Source organism: Oryzias latipes, chromosome 23 (assembly GCF_053564925.1).
Source record: "Oryzias latipes strain Hd-rR chromosome 23, Olatipes_Hd-rR_3.1".
Classification (NCBI taxonomy): Eukaryota; Metazoa; Chordata; class Actinopteri; order Beloniformes; family Adrianichthyidae; genus Oryzias; species Oryzias latipes.
The window spans coordinates 11,990,126-12,012,287 of NC_136259.1; the positions used below are offsets into that span (position 1 = coordinate 11,990,126).

General features: G+C 41.8%; 1 protein-coding gene across 10 annotated transcripts; it reads right to left on the reverse strand.

The window, feature by feature from the left end:
• Nucleotides 1-19: 19 nt before the first annotated feature.
• On the reverse strand, nt 20-15,364 carry nap1l1 (nucleosome assembly protein 1-like 1). 10 transcript variants are annotated; one of them, XM_078941640.1, is made up of 16 exons: nt 15,207-15,364; nt 13,168-13,206; nt 12,902-13,030; nt 10,409-10,511; nt 8,905-9,046; nt 8,679-8,759; nt 8,408-8,536; nt 8,214-8,285; nt 8,007-8,146; nt 7,741-7,886; nt 7,638-7,657; nt 6,946-7,068; nt 6,100-6,132; nt 5,976-6,026; nt 4,496-4,532; nt 20-1,218 (listed from the first exon to the last, which is right to left on the reverse strand). In XM_078941640.1, exons 1-15 carry the CDS (start codon nt 15,343-15,345, stop codon nt 4,527-4,529), a joined length of 1,353 nt encoding a protein of 450 aa, XP_078797766.1. In that variant the 5' UTR covers nt 15,346-15,364; the 3' UTR covers nt 20-1,218; nt 4,496-4,526. The 10 variants fall into 10 exon arrangements, with proteins under 10 accessions (XP_078797766.1, XP_020569976.1, XP_078797770.1 ...); XM_020714317.3 differs by having other exon boundaries at nt 8,667-8,759; XM_078941644.1 differs by having other exon boundaries at nt 12,902-12,990; nt 15,207-15,355.
• Nucleotides 15,365-22,162: the final 6,798 nt, after the last annotated feature.

A 22,162-nucleotide genomic window follows, 5' to 3' on the forward strand; every position in this document is an offset into this window, starting at 1 on the left:
CTTCAGTCACAAACCAACAGCGCGTTTTACCAATTTATTCATGACCATACACGAACATTGAGTACATTAGTATTTTTGCAGCATAGCATTTTGCCTCGACAACAGCTGAACAGAACCTACTCCCGGAGGATGAGGCGACCTGCCCCCAACATGTCTCACACCACCTGGGAGGGTAATATTGCTATTTTTGGTTCAAGGACAACGAGGGTGAGGAGGGCTACCGATCATTGGCCCAGATGGGGGGGGGGGGGGGGGGGGGGGGGGGGGGGCAATTATCACACCTGCCCTCCCGTCACAGTGATAAACCAGATAGGGGTGAGAGTGTACCACCACCATTGGGTGGTCAACCAGAAGCAGCGAGAAAAATCAAGGGATATCTGAAAATCTGAGCATTTCCTCCAGACTCCTGTGCTACATTTACTTAAGCAGTTCCTATTCCAAACCCCCACCCCCCACTTTGACCTCTGGAGAAAGCAGAGGACGTGATGGCAGCGCAGAGATGAAAGGACGCTGCTGGAGCACTGCTGTGCACAGATGTGAGGACAGCGGGCACATGAGAGCCTGAAGGTTAGCGTTTGGTGTCCCTGAACCACCTTTCCCTGGAATTCTCTGGAATGTTTGATAAAGGGGCTTCTTGGGTTTGATTCTGCTTACTGGAATGTTTCAAGCCAGCACAAGGAGCTCCCAACTGGAAGGATGCAGACCCCCCCCCCAAATCACCTCTGGGACTGAGAATGCTACAATGATTTTTTTTTCATGTGCCAAAAAAAATCCCCCTCAGAGGAACATTTAACCTGGGACAACCATCCACCCACTCCTTTGGTCAGAAGCACAGCCGTTGTCGAAGAGCAAAACGACAAAAACATCACAGAAACCCAAACGAATTAGGAATAAGGTCATGCGGAGTTGTTCTCCTGTTCCTTTACTGTACAGAGGAGAGGAAAACAGGAAAAACAGGGCTAGTAAAATACTATGTGAACTGAGCCAGACGGCTCCCAGTTTATCACCGGGAAGATTTGTAACAAAAATCTGGAAACCTTTGCTTTCAAATTCCCTACCAAGAAAAATACAAAACATTATAAGGCGATAAGTAACTATTTTAATCCGTTTTTCCTTTTTTTGAAGAAGTTTAACAAGCAGTTACAGTGCAGTTGATCCTCATGGCAGCCAGACAAGGCCTCACTGTTGCTTGCACTCAGCTGGGGGGGCTGCATCCTTCTGCAAGAGACCACAGGAGACGGCGGGGGTCAAACAAAGCCTCAGAAAACCACCAGGTCCACACAGAAACAGACATGCTAACACAGACTTCAGCAGACAAATTCAGGCCTAAACATTTCAACGTTTGCCCGCTCAAAGCACGGACATTATGAAAAACAATGGATGGGGGGGGGGGGTCCTCGCTCACACGCCTATACTGTTTTAACGCTGCGACTCAAAAAAAAAATAAGGAAGAAACCTCCACACAGCTAAACGGTTTATTTGTGTGGATTAAAGACCAACTTCAATTATCTTTTGATCAATTTTCAAAGTATATCAATATATCAAAAAGATGTCAAAAAAAAAAAAAAAGGTATCAGAGCCAGAACAGTTATTGTGACCAATAGACTGAAAGCTGTTTATTTCTCTATAGAAGTCAATGGGATTTTTGCATCTTGGAGCCAGCGGCTACTTCCTGTTTGCAACGCCAGTGGGGAGGGGTCACTCTGTCCAGTTCTCGTATACAGTCAATGGCTATGTCCAAATTCCTTTCCTATCCCCTAAATACTAACAAAATTCTTTTTTAAAGATTTTAAAAGCAATTGGGACATTTTTTTTAAATGGCAGATTTCTAAGTGAAAATCTGATCAATACAAACATTCTAGGACTACTATAAATCCGCTGAGTTCTGATGATTAAAATGTTTATTTAAAAAAATACATTTAAACACCTTTACTTCACAAAACTATTCAAACGTGATGCATTGTGGTCTATATTTGCCAATCTAATGAGCATGGATGCATACTGAATTTTTGCAGAGACTTCTGGAAAATTTCGAGGGCACTTGATTTTGAAATTGTAGATTCGGACACCACTACAAAATGGTGAATGCACTAGGCATGTCAACTTGATGTGGAGAAAATGAAATAATGCATTTTATTCTAATGAACTTAAGAAAAAAAACAAAGAACTAAAGCAGATGTCGACTAATAGACTAAAACATTGTCAACACTAATTTGGTATTGTCGATATGTCTTTTGTCATTTTAAATGATTTTAATAACCATCAGCCATAAAGTCATTGGGATCCTAAAGCACAACAGGGACATTTGGAGGTGGTGTGGCCATTCCTGAACCATAGAAGACGACTGATACAAACCTGCGTTTCCATGCTGCATTCACACCAGCCGCATGTGGTGTGATGTACACACCGGATCGGTGCGAGACTCGTAGGTAGGGAAAGGGAAAAGATTCTCTTTTTGTGAATTTACTGTTAATTAGAGCTTGTCTGCTATCTACAAAAGGAATAGACTTGATGCACAAAGGGAAAGCTGTGCAAATCCCACAAGTCTTGCTCAGACCTTGTTTTCACAGCTCTGTTCCTATAAATGTCTGTGTTGGAGTCATATTAGTCCGACCGGACACTAACTGTAATTATTAATCTCCTTCATGATCACGTTTACAATTGTTTTGAAGCGGACGCCACAGACACGTCAATACTAAATCAGGGTCCCCGATTGGTCAGTGCTGAGTCGCTGCAACAGCGTGAAAATGTCCAACCGGTTGAAAAATGCCCATCACCTTACGTAAACAATCATTGACTAATCAACTTCGGAAATAATCGTTAGCCTTGGAACGCACTCTTTAGTAAGAAGGAATTCTGACTGATTCTGAAGAAAAAGATTTTAAAAGTGTGTCTACACACAACATTTACCACCAAAACCTATTATTGAATCAATGCCATAGATCCATACTATACAGTGTATATCGCGTTCCACCTTTCAGTCTTCTCAGCATGCCTTTATTTTATTTCATTTATTTTAAATAACAGCACTGTTCTGCATCCTTATTGTCTGTAGACTGTTAATCTCTGCTGTATCTCCTGTACAGTATTCAGCTTTCCAGAGTTGCAAAAACCTTTGATCGCTATCAGAGCTTTGTTTTCATTCTATAATCCTGGACTTCTATGGTTTGAACTTTGAGAGTTTAAGCAATAGAGAAAAGTGTAAAAATGTCTGGGAAAAAGAAATAAAATAAAATAAACTATTTTGAGGATTTCATCCATTCGGACCCTCAGAGCCTCCAGAGTGGGTAAACAAAAAGAACCGGTCTCTGCTCTCTTAGAGGAAACATCTTTTTTACTGTTCTCCCTAACTGAGTAACAAACTGAATGCTCACACACTCACTTGCGCGTGTCTCCCATCCTCCTTATCCTACACATGCTAGCGAAGAAACACAGACATTGCCTCTTCCTTCTACATATGTGTTAGTGAAAACACCGCTGCCTTCAGCACGCACACGCGCGCACACATGCGTCTGCTTTTTTCCTTCGTATTTGCACTAGCGAAAACACCGGCTTAAGCACGGTGTGTGTTAAAAAAACAGCGGGAGCAAATCCGAGTTAGTTTTGATTCATTTTTTTTCTCAGCGTAGCTGATAGCTGCAGTTCAAACAGGGCTTCAGCCATTTTGTGAACAATGTTGTGGGGACCCGAGGCTTGGCCCCACCTATGGACACTAAGACTCATGGGAAGTGTTGATTCCCACACCAGGAGTTAGGTGGCTGTGAAGAGAAGTGAGGCACGCTCATGTTGCACTGTTTATGTGTTCAAAACAAATAAATAGTTATGCTTGTACAACAAGATGAGAAAACTGCCCCTCTGCTAACCCCTCCCTTACTGAGAATGGTAGGGGTCATGAGGTAAATGGGGCGCAGGTAGCTTTCTGCTGCAGACAAGTGAATGCCAAATAAGCGTCAATTGGTCAGTACATATCTTCCTCACTACCTTCTTCTACACCCTCTACAACAAATCAGGCGCTCCGGCCCATTGGGCGCCCCCTACAGTTTGGAGAAAATTTAAGACTTTTAAGTGCACCTTATAGTCGTGAATATATGCTAATTATTTATTAAAACCGAAAGTCTTAGTAAAGCGCGCAGAGCAGACGTTCTGTTAACAGGTTTTAGATGTTTTGCCTGAAGCCTGTGATCACTGAAAGGAAAATGGAGCTCAACTGAAAAACAAACAATCTGACGCATTTATGGAAGAATGGCAGCAAATCCTCATTCTGGAAGAACCAGCCTGAGTTGGTGAAGAAGGGAAATCAAACACACGGGTGCAGACACTCCCCTCCTCATGGGTTAGTCGGAAACAAACAGGTGGGTTAGTAATGTGGGTTGGGGGCGGCGGAAGGTGAGCATACACATGTGGGATGGGGGTGTGAAGGATCCGAATTAAAAGCAAAGACACAGCAGCCATGTGGAGTATGGTAGTAAGCTGAGAAGTCACAAGCCGTACCTACCGGGACAGGGTTATTTTTCTACAGTCACCACTTAAACCTAGTAAGGAAAGATGTAAAGAGTCGCTGACAAGAGATGCAGAAGTAGCTGAGATGAAGAAACATTTATGAAGAAAATAAAAAATAAAAATCAGCAGAATACAGAATGTCAAACCTGCTCAGCAGCTCCACCATGACGCAGAAACTAAACCGCTGCAAACTAACATCTGCTAGGTTCTCACTGAACGCTGCAAACTAACGTCTGCTTATACCTCAGAGTACGCTGCAAACCGACGTCTGCTAGATCCTTTCTGGAAACTAAAAACTAACATCTGCGTAGTCCTCTCAGGAAGCTCTTACACTAGCCAAGACCCTGCCAACGTTGCAGCATGGTTCAAAGATCACAACATGTGACATGTGAAGTCTAAAAAGGCAGAGGTGGACAGCATGACTGCTTTAAACAAACAAGTCACTTCATCCCACACTCCAAACGTGAAGTGGTAAATCCTACTTCCGCTTTCCTCCCAGGTTTAAGTTAACCTGCTGTAGACACCAATAGACATTGCAGAGGATCAAAGTTAGCGTGTGCTGTGGTCTGCTGTGTGATCATGTGACTAAAGTTGGTTTTTCTCAGACAATGCAAAAAGCTGGAGAGGTTCAAGATTCAGAGTTTGTCAGCAGTTGAAATAAGAAATTTTGCCAACTGATGCCAGGCACTATGGGTAATCTTTATAACATATCAAGAGTTGTGTGGAAGCAGATTATGAGATCTGAACTCTGGTACTCATGACCCTCCCATACAGCAAGATAAATATCAAACATACATTTCACAAAAGTGGAGAAAAAAAGGAACGAAACATTGATTGAACCAAGTTTACATGCTCATCATCTAAATTAGAAGTTAACTTGCCACCATACCTCTGAGAAAACAAATTCAAGATTGATATCTAGTCACTTCTCTGGCAGAATTGTTTTGTTGACAACAGCTGATCATGTAAACAATGCACCTGCAGACCGTTTCAGAACCAGAACAAAGTCCTGACTTAAGCTAAAGCCCTGAAGTTAAGGACAGTCTGAAACTGGGGGTGACATTCAGTGACTGATCACTGCCTAACAACCGTCCATCTGCAGGATTAATACAGCTTTAACTGATGAAGACGAGTTTGCCAGCGTCTTTAGTTTCAGGCTTCAATTCAGCTTTTTTTAGTAGCATGCAGAAATTCCCTTTTACAAACTACGATTTTTCTGAAGCCATCAAGATAAAATTTCGATTTTTCATTGTCAAGTTCAGATCCCAACACCACAAGCTGAAGCAGAGCAAAGCTGGGACACACAAGACATGTTTGACAGCATGTATTCTGGGAGCCTGCAGCCCTTCTCCACCTGCAGCTCAGGACTCGCACAAACTGTGCCGAGGAATACAAGCCCGAGTCCACAAAGTGGAGAAGGGTGGAGTAAGGACCTCAGGATTGCAGACATCTTAAGATCCAGGCTGAGTGCTCACCTTGGGATCATAATCGGGATCGTTCTCTTCATCAGCTTCCTCTTCACCCTCCTTAAAAACAGACAGAACATTCAAGCCAAACGGTTTCAGGAAAACTCATTAAATTCATCCTTCTGGTCTTTACCTCATCATCTGCCTCCTCTCCTTCTTCATCATACTGTAGAGAATTAAAAACAGTGCTCAATTTAAGTTTCACTGAAAATGCTTACGCTTCAACAATGTAAGTGACAAAGCTCAGCTGACCACCTGCAACACAAACAGAACTTCAGAACATTTTTGTGTTAGTGGTGGGTCAGAGAAACCTCTACATTCAAACATATTCAGATTGATTATTTTCTTCTGCACTGATAAGGCATAAAAACAGTGAAGAAAAAAGTAATATTCTAAAAACAATTCTTTTTAGGGTGTATTTAGACTGGAAAGTCTGTTGGTTTTCATAGAGTCCTGAACCCTTTGGTCTGTATTCACACTGTCGTCAAGGGGACTTTCCTCATTTGAACTAAAGGTTGTAAACAAACTTTGTGATTAAGGAGCTGAACGTCTGTATCAACGTCAGGTATCAATTTCTGATAATGAACAGGTTGTTGTGTATTATTCCTAACTTATTGTTCAGAAATAACAGTGTCTGAAATCAAATACAAAAGCAACAATTCTGGGATTAATTACCTAAAACTCTAAACAGAGGAAATTACCAAAATGGGACTTAAACAGTGACTTTTACTCTTTAAGAATGTCTGTTGAAATTTAAGCAGTGAGTATAAAAAAAAAAACAATTAAAATAAAGTCTCTTTTCTTGTGATGGTTTCAACTTTCTCACTCCATAACATACTGAATCTTCTAAACTCCTGAGTGTTTTTAGACACTGACAACATTGTTTTTGTGGGACGATTCCCCTTTTTCCGGGACTTCAGTCTGTTTTTATGCCCAACAGTGTGGGGTGAAAAGCCCGTCTTCACTTCACTTCACTTACCTCGTCGTCGTCGTCTTCAATGGCCTCGCCTGTGAAGTACAGAATTGCCCGTGGCACGATGCGCTCACGGATGAAGTGGCCGATTTCAAAGTCAGCAGCCAGGATAGCCTCGGAGTCTTCGTCCTGAAAACAAACAGAGCAGAAACTTTATAGTTATGGATGACTTTGCATGTCTTGAGCCAGAGCTCTCCATCATGACAGATCTTCGTTCAGCCGAAGTTCTACCTCAAAACTAAAACCAGCCAAAAACAAAGAACAGCAGGAAGATTCGCTGGAGAGAAATGAGAACTGGATTTGATTTTATAAATTAAAGAAAATGAGGGAAATCATTTCACACCGAACTTCACCAGATCAATCAAAAGTTTAACAAGTTTGTGTCTTTTACAAACTAAGAGCATGCATGTGCTTGGGTCTTCATTCTTGTTTTAGACAGCTTCAGGGAGTGGGGTCATCGCCTGCAGACTCACAGGACAAAGCACCCTTCAAGTTCTTTAACAGGAAATAGTTTCATATTCAAAAGTTTGAAACAGTAGTTATTTATAAACAAATTCAGTTTCCTCTCAAAACAAAAAAGTTTTTTTTTTTTTACGATGAAATAACTGCAGACAAAAGGCAGGGACGGTTGTGTTCAGGTCAGCAAGTCCAGCTTTTGGTGTTAAATAGTCAAATAAAAGAAGAAATATGGAACTCACCAACTCTCCATTTTCTGGAACTGCAGACACAAAACCATCCAGTCAGATCACAAATGGAAAAGTGAAGTTTTTCAAAAGCAGAGCAGTGTGCGGTCACGCTCACCCTCAGGGGGGCTGAAGAAGTTGAAAAAGGAGTCATTGGGGACGGTTTTGGTGACTGTCCTCACCGTGCCGCGGCCCTTGTGCTTCTGCTTCTTCTTGATTGTTTTCAATGTAACGTTTTTGCCTTTGGTCCAGTCAATGGTGCAGCTGTGGAGGGGAGCAGCAGACTGATGACAATGGTGCCATTTGAACCAAAGGGAAACTCAGAACTGCAGAGGGTTGATTCTGTTTGCATCAAAAGTCACCAGAGCGCTCGCCTGGGCTCACCCTGTGCAAGACATGATTTCTGGACCATCGAAGGAAAAGGGGTCGCTCTCATCGGGCTCAGACCTCATCTTGTAGGTTTTAATCAGGACTGTGTTTGTGAAGAACTCGTTGGGCTCGAAGTAGAACTCTAACGTAAAGCTCTGGGGAAAAGAGTCAGGTTAAAATACGTTCACGTACGTTCAGGGAGATTAAGGTGGCGTGACTTACCATTGGTTGTCCTGGGTCAGAAAACTTTACTTTAATGTCTTGTAAATGTGTTAGTATGGGCTCATCGTGCTCCTGATGGGAAAATGAGGAGCTCATTAAAAAGAGATTTCTGGAACATTAACAGTCTGACCAGCAGGTGGCAGACAGTAGCTTCCTCCACAGATGGAGTGACCCACTTTCTGTGCAGAACCCACCTGCAGCATATCACTGAGCAGGTCCACATTTTTGAAAACTGTTAGCCAGAACTCTGGGATGCCTTTGGGGTCCTCCTTCTCCTCGTCTTTCTTCTCCTCCTCCAGCTTGGCCTTTTCCTTCATTTCTTCCTGTTGGGAGACATTTGCTCTTCAAACTGGATTGTTCTGAGCTCAGGAGAAAGGACAGAGCCACACTGATCACTGCAGGATTCATGCAAATCCACAGACTGATTCAACAATAGAAATCTGTCATCTGTACCTGCTTACTTACTGTGAGCTCTTCCTCCTCATCTGCTTTCCATTCACACTCCTCATCTGTGGGCTCATATGCTGCTCTCACTATGTCGCTTCTCTGTGCAGTAAAACAAAGTCTCAGCAAAATTTCCAGAAGAACATCACAGACTCTCTGAATGAGCTCATAACTGCTGTCCTGTCCCAGAGGCTCCATGCGGGAGGCTGCTGTAGACCAAAGTCCAGCAGATGCAGAGGGGACTTACTTTGTCAAACAGAGGCTGGTACAGAGCCGCATATTTTCTCTCCAGTTCGTGAACTTCTTCATAGAACTTGGCCTCGATGTGAGCGCATTTGACCTGGAGGTTCTTGAGGGCATTGACGCGTCTCTTCACAACCTTTGGTAAACTGTGGAGACAGACGGAAAGGTCCTGAAGCATTCCTGTCAGTAATCCAGCATGACTCGTTCCGATTCCTCTTTAGACTTCAGGACCAAATTGCTACTCGTTTTCTGGGAAATTCTGGATTTCTTTGGAGACATTTTCAAAACCATTTTTACACTTGGAGATCACAAAGTCCTCTAATACTAACTTGAAAAACTAAACTGCCGGACCTTGAAAGTAATCAGTGACTTTGCGTCTTTTTGGTCTTCATGACACAGATTTCACTTCCAAGCCATCACCTGTCCATCTGCTTCTTCACAGGGAAGTTTTACTTGTCAGCAGGTGAATGACACTTACCTCCCTGCCAACAGTAACACAGCATAGCACAACACCAAACAGACCAGATTTTGGAGTCCGTTGGTCTACTCCTCACTACCCTCTGTTCCAAAGCTTTTCTATAAAAGACTTCAGGGATTTCAGAGGTGAAGCTCTTCCCACAGCTTTAAAGTGACAGTGTCTCTGAGGAAGGAGCAGAACATCCTCCTGAGCAGACGAGTCCTTCACTCTTCTAGTGCCAACCTTTGGTGTGGAGCTCTTAAACCAAAAAACTCTGGTTCAAAGAGGAGCGATGAAGCTCAGTAGCCATCAGCTTGTTAATCTGCTTCCAAACACTCCAGAAGCTTACCCATCAGTATCAAACATCAGAAGAAGGGAAATTGTGAAATCTGCACCATCTGACTGCATGCTGGCAGAGGCTGAACATCTTGAATTTCAGACGGCATTACAGTTCCTTCACAGAATACAAACGGAGAGCAAGGAGCTTAATTATTTTTTACTCCCGCATAATCCCAGCCCAAAAGAAAATGAAAGGAGTTCTGCAGACCAGCTGCAAAACCAAGAGTTCAAGGAAGCGACACATCTGCATGTCAGCCCGACATACAGGATTTATTTCAGACAAAGATTTTCTGATTACAAACTCAAACGAGCCTTCATAATAATTCAGTTTAGCACAGACTCGAGGAACAGCACACTTCTTAGACCTGGGACTCGACAGCGGAAGATTCCATCATCACAGACTGCTACTGAACAGAGCAGATCAGGGGAGACGCTGGAGGAAACCTTCAGAACCTGCAGCTGTCTGCGGTGTCATTTGGAAACACAGAGCTGCACAGAAAGCAGTAGGCTCCACCAGACAGAGTCTTCTTAACTGGATGAATACAGAAATTATCAGCAAAAAAGGGAGTCCAGTTTAAACCCAACTGAAGGCAAAGTCCAAACCACTTTAGCCAAGATTTTCTTTTCAGCAGAGCAAACAGGATTTTTCAATGTATCCACCAAACAAGATTCATCTACTGTGGATGCCGATATGCTGACTTTCCTCACTCACCTCTCCATGTAGCCTGATGGGGAGCCGTTCAGACCGTCCAGCCTCTCCTGTAGAGCTGCTAGGATCTGTGGGTTCTGCATCATCTGCACTGTGAGCTGACGAGCTGCAAACAGCAGAAAAGCTCCTCAGATGAATGAAACCAATGTGCAGACACGCTCAGTAGCTGCAGTTACATGTGCAAAATGTGTCTGTTAGGATCAAAGATCAGATTAATATTGAACCGTGTACATGGGCCCAGAAAAAACGTAATCAGATTATATCAAAGGTTTATATACGCCACACTTTCGGATGGGGAAAAAAAAAAAAATCATAACACGCGCAGAACCATCTAAAATACCAGAAACAGCCATAGAAGAAGAAATAGTGAATTTTGTTGTAAAAAAAACAAACAAAGCTGCAGCATAGAGGAAGATTATCTAAATGTGCTTTTATGATTGTTAAAATTATTATTAAGTGTCTGTTCGCCCATAATTTTCTAAATACGTGCGGCCAGTGCTTTATGACTAAAGAGAATCTGCCGTGTTTGATAGAAATTTAGCACAGCTGTTTATTTCAGATACAGAAGATGAGGACTTTGATGGATGACTTTTGGATGCTGATTGATGACAGAAAAAACAAAAAAGAAAAATCACAAGCAACCCAGTTTTGCTACCGCTGCCTTTTTTGTAATAGACACTTGCATACAGGAAAAAAAAACACCCATAACTGAAACTGGGCCCTTTAATCCAGTGCTGTTTTATTGTAAGGAGAAGAGTGTGTTATTGGAAATAATATGGCTTTCATTGTTTGTTTGTGTGTGTATGTCTTGGCAGGTAAGTGCATGGTGTGGCTCTTTGACCAGAGTCACATGACCAACAACCTGATGCAGATTGTGCTTCTTGGTAGGAACTGGCTGCCTTGGTCACTGCACAGATGATGAGCGCTAGTACTGTGGCAGAAATTTGAACTCATCAGCTGTCAAAGTATTGTTTACATCCGTTGCCATGTTTTTGAATGATGCGTGAATTGGTTTGTTTCAATAGTTTTGCGCATATGTGTCATGGAAACGCAGCTCATGATGCCTTCATGAAGATAATGATGTTGGTCAAAACAGAACTACAGAAGATGTGCTGCTAGCTTCATTAGTATCGTGAGCTTTAAGAGTCTCTTCCAGGACAACCCCTCAGGACCTGTGAAAGTACAAACCATCAAAGGTTCCTTTTCAAGCAGTTCTGATTCATCCTTCATTTGGATGGAGGTGCAGAGTTGACAGGCTTCTTCTATAAACAAGCCCCAGCTGGGCTCTGTGCCTTAGCACATCTGTACGGTTTCTTTATCATGCCTGACAACTTAAGGCCCGTACACACCGGGACGAATATTCGCCAGGCGTTATTCGCCAGCGTTTTTCGCCACGTTTTTTGTGTTCACACCCAGGCGATTTTCGCTGACGATGAGTGGAGTGAACATGCAATTTCATTCCCTGACATTAGATGGCGTTTAATGTAAACAGAAATACTCCTGTACACAAGGTGGCGCTGCGCAACTTTACGCTTCTTAAAGTCGCTTTTCACTCAGAAGAAGAGAGCAAGTATTTACACGCTTGTCAGAATAATACAAAGAAAACATGAATATTTCAAGCATCAGTAGCTCCAACTGGTGCTTGGTTCGGGGATATTTTAGAATGTCCGTCATTATTTCTTCGCGGCAGTGTAGACGCTACTTGGCGTCTATCTTCTTCGCTGGTATGTGTGCTCAGCAAGGCAGTTTTGTGTTTGAGCGCCCCCAAGTTGTGTTTTACTGTAACTTCAGAAGCTCCAGACACGTGAGCAAAAGCGCCGTTCTCATTGGTCGAGTAGATTTCGACGCGACGCGTCGAAAAAAAAAAACGAACCCGAGGCGTTTTTTTTTTTTGACGCTTTAACGCCTGGCGTTTTTTCGCGTCGGTGTGCACACTCTCATTGGTGCCCTTTGTTTAGTCACGAGGCGTTAAACGTCGGCGAAAATCGCCGGCGAAATTCGTCCCGGTGTGAACAGGCCTTTAAATGAAGCTCCTGCGCTTCCCTGAGAGCACAAACAGCAGAAGAGGACTCAATTATTCCATGAATCCTGCAGGAGAGCTGCAGAGGTTCTCCCTGATGTTTCTCCTCATTGTTGGTGTGGAAAAAGCTAGCAAGTGCGTTTGTCATGAATGCATGACCCGCTCATCATCATGAACAATAATGACAGATCAGTCCCAGACAAACAGAACCACTCTTGAGATTCCAGCTTTGAAAGACTCTGGATCTGCAGGTGTTCTGGATGTGGCAGAACAGCTGCATCTTTCCAGGATCCATAATAATCCGATTACAACCTTGTTCAGAATGTAATGCACAAGCTCTGGCTCTCTTTAAATAACAGACTAGAAATAACATCAAAGTGCACCTCAGTGAGTCCACATTCCTTCAAAATAAAAGACTCAAATCAGTTACCAGAAAGCCAGAGGTTTTGCTGGAGCAATTTGCTGGTCAATAGTACCTTTGCTGTTTTCATTTTCCCCGGTCTCCTCCTCTTCCACCTCCTCTACATCCTCCATGTCTGCCGGGTCCATCTCAGTCTGGTCTTTACTGCTTGGAGGTGGGGGGTGGGGGGGAGACAGAGTGTTATCTATTAGGAAGGTTCAACAGCTCTCTGTCCCGAGCAAACCATCATCTACACATTCCAACAAATCCTGCAGATGATCAACCAGAAGGTCCAGGTGGCTCCCCACTCCCCACAACATGATTTGTGTCAGATCTACTCACTTGTCAATGTCTGACATGTTTGGAGAGTCTCAAGTGATGCTGGGAGGAAGCACAGGAAGAGGTTAGAAACCTGACAGCAACAAGTCCAACTAGAACGCACAACAGCACAGGAGCAGTCAGCCGAAGTTAGATCAAACTTTTGTTATAACATTTGAAACTGAAAGAAAGAATTTAACCCTTAGTAGTCTGGGACATTGACGGTTTTTTCTACTTTACAATTTACTCTTAATTTATCTTTAAATCTAATCTAATACTTAAAATTATTTTCTTATTTACTGGAAAAGGTTTGAGATCAAACAGTTTTCATGTTTTCTAACAATAAAACATGCAGAGACAAATTAAAAATGTATAAATCCAAAAACCAAGCGAAGACAAGGTCATAACTATATGAAAGATATCTTGAGAATCAGAAAAAGCTCTACTGAACTAAATGTTCTTCCAAGGAGTCTCACAATTGTGCGTCATAACTCTTATGTTTGCTTAAACACAAAAATATAAAGCTAAAAAAAGTTTGAAACGTATACATTCAATTTTGAATTAAAACCATACCGATTGAATGTAAACAGGTGATGTGATTGGAAACTCCAGTAAATTCACAGAATACAAGTGGCCTAACGTTAAATCGAATCAATTTAACCAACCAGATCGATCTGTCTGAGGTTAAGTTGTTAATCAAGTTGACATACACCACAACAACAAAAATTTTCCATATGAAGTAAATCGATAATTATTTTTGGAAAATACAATTTGGATAGCGACATGGTGCGTTTATTTTAATAAAAGTGCATCACAGCGGACAACACATGTGATGCAACACTGATCAGTCCATCATTCCAGTTCAATGTATGGAAACACTTTGGGTGAGTGAATTGGATTGTTCAAACTGAACAAAAACCCTGAATCAGATTGTCAACTAGTTATGATATGCATCTGATAGGTAAAAGGAATCCAACCCCTCTATCCACATCTGATCCCAGGTGAGCTGCATTCAGCCTTATCCAGCTGCACAGGCGAGTTCAGAGTCAGATGACACTTGTGGGGTCTGATCCTCAGATGACTCCCTGGATTAAAAATCTAGCAATGTGGAGAGTAATTCTTTTACCATAATCCAAGAGTCAATAACCTGCAACTTCAAATTTAAAATCAACGATTTAAATTCAAATTGAAAATTAGAATAAAATGTAGAATGAGATGACAGTTAAACTGAGGATTAGCTTGAACGTGTTCTGCGCAGAACCGGTGGAGAAGTTTCCTCTGGTACAGACCACGTGTTGCCGAGGTCTGACAAAGGACAATTTTCTGAAACTGCGTTTTTAAAGGAGGCCAAACGAGCCGAACCGTTAGCCTAAATCAGAACCCACGAGCGGAACATTGACCAACCAGAGCGGCTCCTGTCCCCGCGTCCGGCCGGCTCGGCTAGCTCGTGCGCCGTTAGCTTGATGCGCACTCTTCGGGGAGCAGCGAGAAAAAAAATAAAAAGACCCGCTATGACGGACGGTTCCGGTACCACACAACATGGACCGCTTTCAGAAGCGTTCCCGACGCTCCGGATCCACGTCAACACGCGTGATAATCATGCTAAAAGCTGCGTTAGCGCACTTTATTCCACAAGTCACGGTTGTAAACAACTGTTCCCCACCCTGATACCATCCTCTGAAAATAAGGTCACTCACCCCCCCCCCCCTTAAAAGCAGTGAATATAACCAGACATGTGTGGGCAAATGTCGAAAAACGACCTGCTGCGCAGGGACCGACTAACGTTTGGACAGAAAAGTGCAACAAATCCTGGCGAGACGAACAGACGGCGCATATATATACACAGCACAGTTAGCAGTTATTTTTCAGTTATTTTTATCGCGTGTAACACATCATGGAGGGGCCAGGCAATGGCTGCTGGCGTCTGCCTAACTTAGCATTAGCAATGGCAAAGCAGTCTTCCGCCGACACTTTCACTCCCATCAAGTGACAGAGCACGAATTTAACTCCCTGGACGGCGACAGGCGCGCGAGGCGCCGGCACTTGAGCCCTGTCCGCCTTACCTTCGCTGTGTGGCCGGAGACAGGACTGTGGAAACAGCGCTGCGCAGTGAGGCGGACCCGTGAAGAAAGAGACTTCGCTCTGATGGCGGTAAAAGGGAGCGAGATCCCGCCGTCTGCGCTCATATACTTGCGACGTCATCACGCAACCCGGCAGTCGCCGGGGCAACGCGGCTCATGGGAGGGGCTGAAACTGGGGTGCGGGGGGGGGGGGGGGGTATGTAAAGTATATCTTTATAAACAGTCCATCAAGGCAACAAGAATTCTAAGTAAAATCATTTGAGCTCTTCCTCAGATTTCTGCATACATGTTCTTATCTGTCTCTACGGAGCCCTGGTCGGGACATTAAAAAGATGCTTCCTCAAAATAATAATTTGAGGCCACAACTTAACAAATGAACCTTTTCTTGCCACAATTTAGTTTTTGCGCAAACAAAGTACCATTTTGTGACATAAAAGTTTTAGTAGGAATTAATTACATTAAATTACTAATTTGTGCACATGAAAGGCTTATTTGGACATATAAAATTCAAATTTTTCTACACAATATTGTCATTTGTGCTCACAAAATGCAAATGCATTGCTAATTTTTGGCCATGTAATACTAATTTGTGTGCTCCAAATACTAAATTGTTGCCACAAATATTTAACTTCAGGGAATAATTTATTTACTGTTTCATGTCATGTCCAAGGTTCTGCAGTCTTCCAATCATTGTATTAATTGTTTATTATTTATTATTTTTAGATTTTAAAATTCCTCACTATTTATTTGTAATGATCCCCCCCCCCATTCCTCCAGAGAGAGAGGGGGGGGGGGCAACATTCTTAGCATCTCCGCCATTTAAACACTCAGGACGAACAGAATCATCTTCACCCATCACAGCATGCGGCTTTGCGACAACATTAATTATTGTATTGTCTTTCCTTATTCTAATGCTGTGTCCCTTTTTTTTATTTGATGTCTTAACATTGTCAAATTTCATTTGGACAAAAAATTCAGAATAAAACTTAAATTGTTCAATTTTTTTGAGTCTTGTTTTGTTTATTTCTCTAACCCCACCAATTTCTACTTCTCCTTTAGTTTTAGACCAGACTGAAAAAGTTGCTGGTGTTTTGTAGTGCAGATAAATTAGACTGAATACAATTGTAAATCATTTTAAAGTAAAAAAAAAAATAAGACTTTCAATGGACAATTTATTTGTTGTAAGAAAAAATTCCAAATATAATCCTTAAAATGCTGCCAAACTTCTCTGCTAAAGCCAAACACTATGTTTAATATGTATATTTTATATACAGTTTTATTGATGGAATTTGGCGTTCTTCAGTTTGGAGATCGGACTGAACAATCCTGTGACTTTTGCAGACATCCAACTTGAAGATCAGTTACATATGCTGACTGCAGGAGCTTTGCAATTAGGAGCTTAATTGTCTGCACCTACAGGCTCAGAAACAAGAGCCAGGAGCTGATTGGCTGTGGCAGAGAAATTCTGAAAAGGTTTATTGGTTATGAGCCAGCTCAGCTAAACAGACAGTCGAACACAAATGTCCTTGCTTTTTGTGTTTGGTTTTAGTTTGGTTTGTTTTGTGTCCTTGTCCTGTGAGACGTTTTGAGACTACCTTGGTTCCTGATTAACACTTTGCCTTAATCAAATTAATCAATTGCTAGTGGTGGAGAAACCAAAGCTTTCTGAACCACTGAACCAAAACGAATCAAATTGTATTGAAATGGTTTAGGGTTGTGAAGCATTTGACACACTGAAACTAGTGACATATGTTGGCCAGACTACAAAATTTTGCATGCTACTTCAAAACACCCATATATATTCAAAACCTGTTCTCTGCTCAACCACTTCCGGTCCAAAATGAGCAGTTTCTGGTGGTGTTTTGCCCTCACTTAGCCTAAATGTTTTTAATTAGAAGTTAACTGTTTATTGGTGGAAACTTTCCACAGACATGTGGAATAAGACCCCCGTGGTCTTTTCCCCCTCTCACAGTGGAAAAAGTATTATCTGAGCTTCTTCATCCACTAAATCATCTTCAAATGGACAGGCCATGCTGCTTCACCTCTCTGAAAACAAACTAACTTTCAACTAAACCTGGTCCACACCAGGGAGGTATTCCAGGAAGCATGTTCAAACTAGCCTGACTTTAAGCCTGAACTCTGGCTGAAATCCGCCTGAACTTGCTTACTCGGGGTATGTCGGTTCCAAAAGACCCGATATGAGTTAGCGTACTTACGCTCGACTTGGTAACCCTGGGTTAATGCACGTGCACAGCAAGTACATAAAGACATTCTCAATGGATCGCCAATTTCTGGAGTCACCATGGAAACGCGTGGAGAAAAAAAGAGAGCGCAATACTTCAGTGAGACGGAGTCGGAGATTTTAATGACGGTGTGTGAAGATTATACGCCCATCAACAAAGTAATACTGCTGGATCAGCAAAAGAAACAGTTTCTGCTTGGAGAAAAAGAACAGAAAAAAGTAAACGCACAAGTTTCTGATCTTATTTCTATTTTCATTGTGACGCATACATATATCCAACTTAAAATAATTCAATTGGTAACAAGTAATTGCCAAGTTAACCATGCGACTCATCCTCGAAGTGGAGGTTGTTTCGCTGTGGCGACCCCTGATGGGAAAAGCCGAAAGAGAAAGAAGATTTAACTAAAAGTAATATTACTAATTACTCCAATTCAATTAAAGTTTTTCCATCTTAATTTATTGTAATTCTTGAACTCTCATATGTCTTAATTTGAGCCTGTATATTTTTTCCAGTAATCATTTTTATAACAATAAAATGAATAAAACAAAACTGACTTAATTTATGTAACCATACACTATATGTCTGAATTTATCATTACACTGGCACACAGTAGGGGTGCTATATAAACTCATCATCCTCTCCCTCCCTTTCACTCATGGTGCAGTAAGAGTTAAATATAACTGGGCAAAACACAGTAAAACAGCTACTACTAAATACATTTGGTCAAAAACCCACACTTAACCCCAATTCGTCAAGACAGGCAAAGGGAATGGTATCCCACAATTCCTTGCGATGCCGATCTAACAGCAGCACCAAAGTTACACCTACTTAATTGAATTAATTTAAATGAAAGTAAAATAAATGTCTGATAACTACGTGTTATTTTGAGCTGACTTAACTAAAATTAATTGATTTGTCTTAACTGATCAAATAATTAAGTTAGATCAAAGTAAAAAAGTTTATTTTTCCAAGATCCATATGTGGTCTTATCACCTTCTCAAGGTGGAAAAAGTATTATCTGAGCTTCTTCATCCACTAAATCATCTTCAAATGGACACGCCATACTGCTTAACCTCTCTGAAAACAAACTAACCTTCAACTAAACCTGGTCCAGACCTGGTTATGTTCAGAGCATGAGTTACTATGGCAACTTGACATATCCTGAAACATACCTCCATTTCTGGAACCGAAAGCTGAGGTTATGAATATGAGGTGCCGTGTAGGACATTATTCAGAATTAGCATTCATAAACACGTATGAAATCTCTCACACACACTAGTGAAATGATTGTATACATACAACTGAAAATATATTCATTCACATACACGTGTGAAATCTCTCACATACACATGTGAAAATGCTCTCACACACACTACCGAAATCCTCTCACACTCACTACCGAAATCCTCTCACACAAACTACCGAAATCCTCTCACACTCACTACCGAAATCCTCTCACACACACTACCGAAATCCTCTCACACACACTACCAAAAAATCCTCTCACACTCACTACCGAAATCCTCTCACACTCACTACCGAAATCCTCTCACACACACTACCGAAATCCTCTCACACTCACTACCAAAAATGCTCTCACACACACTACCAAAAAATCCTCTCACACACACTACCGAAATCCTCTCACACTCACTACCGAAATCCTCTCACACTCACTACCGAAATCCTCTCACACACACTACCAAAAAATCCTCTCACACACACTACCGAAATCCTCTCAGAAACACTACCAAAAAATCCTCTCACACTCACTACCGAAATCCTCTCACACACACTACCGAAATCCTCTCACACACACTACCGAAATCCTCTCACACTCACTACCGAAATCCTCTTACACACACTACCAAAAAATCCAATCACACAAACTACCGAAATCCTCTCACACTGACTACCGAAATCCTCTCACACACACTACCGAAATCCTCTCACACACACTACCGAAATCCTCTCAGACGTGGAAGACTCTGAAGATAGAACAATAATTATTTCATTGAGGAAATTAAGTGTAATTTTTTGAATGTTTCTATTTATTTTGATGTCTTACATTTTAGTTTATGAAATATTTTTACCAATACTGGAAAATTTCATGTTTTTTTTTTTGGCCGGGTTTTTGATTTTCATTTAAATTTTTAAAAATGAAAGTATTTTTTTTATAAAACAAGTGATATGGTTTGCCTCTGAATAAAAAATACTAAACTTTGAACTCACAAGTGTTTCATGTAATTAGACTATACGACTTATAATCCGATGTTGGAAAAAGAATGTTAAACTCTAACCTTGAGCACGATTAGCAACAAATGCTTAAGTTTAACTAAAAAAAAACTTTAAGTTAGGGTTAGGGTTTAAGTCATAAGTTGTTCGTATCTGGCCAGAGCATCCAGAGGAAATCTTCTGAGACGTCTGCTTCTCCTTGCCGCCCTGTGATGCTGCATATCTGCTTGTTTTCGGTTTGATCTCACGAAAACGGTTGAATTATTGCCAACAGGTCCATGGACAGATTCATATTCAAAGCCATTTTCAGTAAGGTGTAAGAAAACTGCAGAAAAAAATGCCTCCTCACAAGAGCCCGTAAATCGTTCAGTGGCACAAAAATAAAAAAATAATATTGGCATGGACTAATAACTTGGGGGTTTAATTATGAACAAATACATTAAATCAACACCAATGTGTTTGTAAGTTAATTATTTATAAATCAGCCACGTTTTCCATGATCAGAACACAGCAGATTTGTAAATAGTCTTTGTAAAATGTTCATATTTATTATGTTTTTACTCTGACAAATAGGTGTCATTCTCCGCGTTAAATAGAAGTAGTTTGCCTCCAGAGCAGGTGGTGGCGGTAATGCGCCACTTTGTTTTCGTGTCAAGCGCCTTATAAACAACACCCGAAAGAAAAAAGTAGTGAGCATGGGTGTCCGCATTGCTTTCAAAATTCAGAGAACTAAATAGAGAACTATTTAGTGCTGCACTATAGGGTTTTAGTAGTTAGGGATTAGGGTAGGAATTCGGACACAGCCAGTGTTTTGACAGCTGTGTAGTTAACGGGGTACTATCTCCAGTTACGGTACAATCCGTACCAGTGTGATAATGCTGCCGATACACATCACCATAGCAACGCTTTTGACTGCCTCTAAATCTCGCGATAATCAGCCAACTTCCGTTTCTACTGAAATGCCTTCCGTTTCTATCGAAATTTTCAGTAGTATGTGTGAGAGGATTTTGAGTAGTGAGTGTGAGACCATTTTCGGTAGTGTGTGTGAGAGGATTTTCGGTAGTGAGCGTGAGAAAATTTCAGTAGTGTGTGTGAGAGCATTTTCGGTAGTGTGTGTGAGAGGATTTCGGTAGTGTGTGTGAGAGCATTTTCGGTAGTGTGTGTGAGAGGATTTCAGTAGTGTGTGTGAGAGCATTTTCGGTAGTGGGTGTGAGAGGATTTCGGTAGTGTGTGTGAGAGCATTTTCGGTAGTGTGTGTGAGAGGATTTCGGTAGTGTGTGTGAGAGCATTTTCGGTAGTGTGTGTGAGAGGATTTCAGTAGTGTGTGTGAGAGGATTTCGGTAGTGTGTGTGAGAGGATTTCAGTAGTGTGTGTGAGAGCATTTTCGGTAGTGAGTGTGAGAGGATTTCAGTAGTGTGTGTGAGAGCATTTTCGGTAGTGTGTGTGAGAGGATTTTGGTAGTGTGTGTGAGAGCATTTTTGGTAGTGTGTGTGAGAGGATTTCGGTAGTGTGTGTGAGAGCATTTTCGGTAGTGTGTGTGAGAGAATTTTCGGTAGTGAGCGTGAGAGGATTTCAGTGGTGTGTGTGAGAGATTTCGGTAGTGTGTGTGTGCGGATTTCGGTAGTGTGTGTGAGAGGATTTCGGTAGTGTGTGTGAGAGCATTTTCAGTAGTGTGTGTGAGAGCATTTTCGGTAGTGAGTGTGAGAGGATTTCGGTAGTGTGTGTGAGAGCATTTTCGGTAGTGTGCATGAGAGGATTTTCGGTAGTGAGCGTGAGAGGATTTCAGTAGTGTGTGTGAGAGGATTTCAGTAGTGTGTGTGAGAGGATTTCAGTAGTGTGTGTGTGAGGATTTTGGTAGTGTGTGTGAGAGGATTTCAGTAGTGTGTGTGAGAGCATTTTCGGTAGTGAGTGTGAGAGGATTTCAGTAGTGTGTGTGAGAGCATTTTCGGTAGTGTGTGTGAGAGGATTTCGGTAGTGTGTGTGAGAGCATTTTTGGTAGTGTGTGTGAGAGGATTTCGGTAGTGTGTGTGAGAGCATTTTCGGTAGTGTGTGTGAGAGGATTTTCGGTAGTGAGCGTGAAAGGATTTCAGTGGTGTGTGTGAGAGGATTTGGGTAGTGTGTGTGTGCGGATTTCGGTAGTGTGTGTGAGAGGATTTTCACATGTGTGTGTGAGAGATTTCACTAGTGTGTGTGAGAGATTTCACACGTGTATGTGAATGAATATATTTTCAGTTGTATGTATACAAGCATTTCACTAGTGTGTGAGAGTTTTCATATGTGTTTATGAATGCTAATTCTGAATAATGTCCTACACGGCACCTCATATATCAACTTCCTTAGCCTCAAACTTACCGTGGGAGCTAGCATAACCTGCTTTCTGGAATACCCCCCCCAGGTGACACGGTCTCTCTTTTTATTATCTCATTGCCAAACAAACACTCTGCATACGACGGTCCCCAG

What these genes read in the sequence shown, in the direction of transcription:
- nap1l1 (XM_020714315.3), bottom strand. Translation starts at nt 15,345, where the DNA reads ATGACGTCGCAAGTATATGAGCGCAGACGGCGGGATCTCGCTCCCTTT. An exon ending in AACATGTCAGACATTGACAA is followed by an intron (nt 13,031 to 13,167) that starts GTGAGTAGATCT and finishes CCTTCCTAATAG; the next exon opens with ATAACACTCTGTCTCCCCCC. An exon ending in GAGAGGAGGCAGATGATGAG is followed by an intron (nt 6,027 to 6,099) that starts GTAAAGACCAGA and finishes TCTGTTTTTAAG; the next exon opens with GAGGGTGAAGAGGAAGCTGA.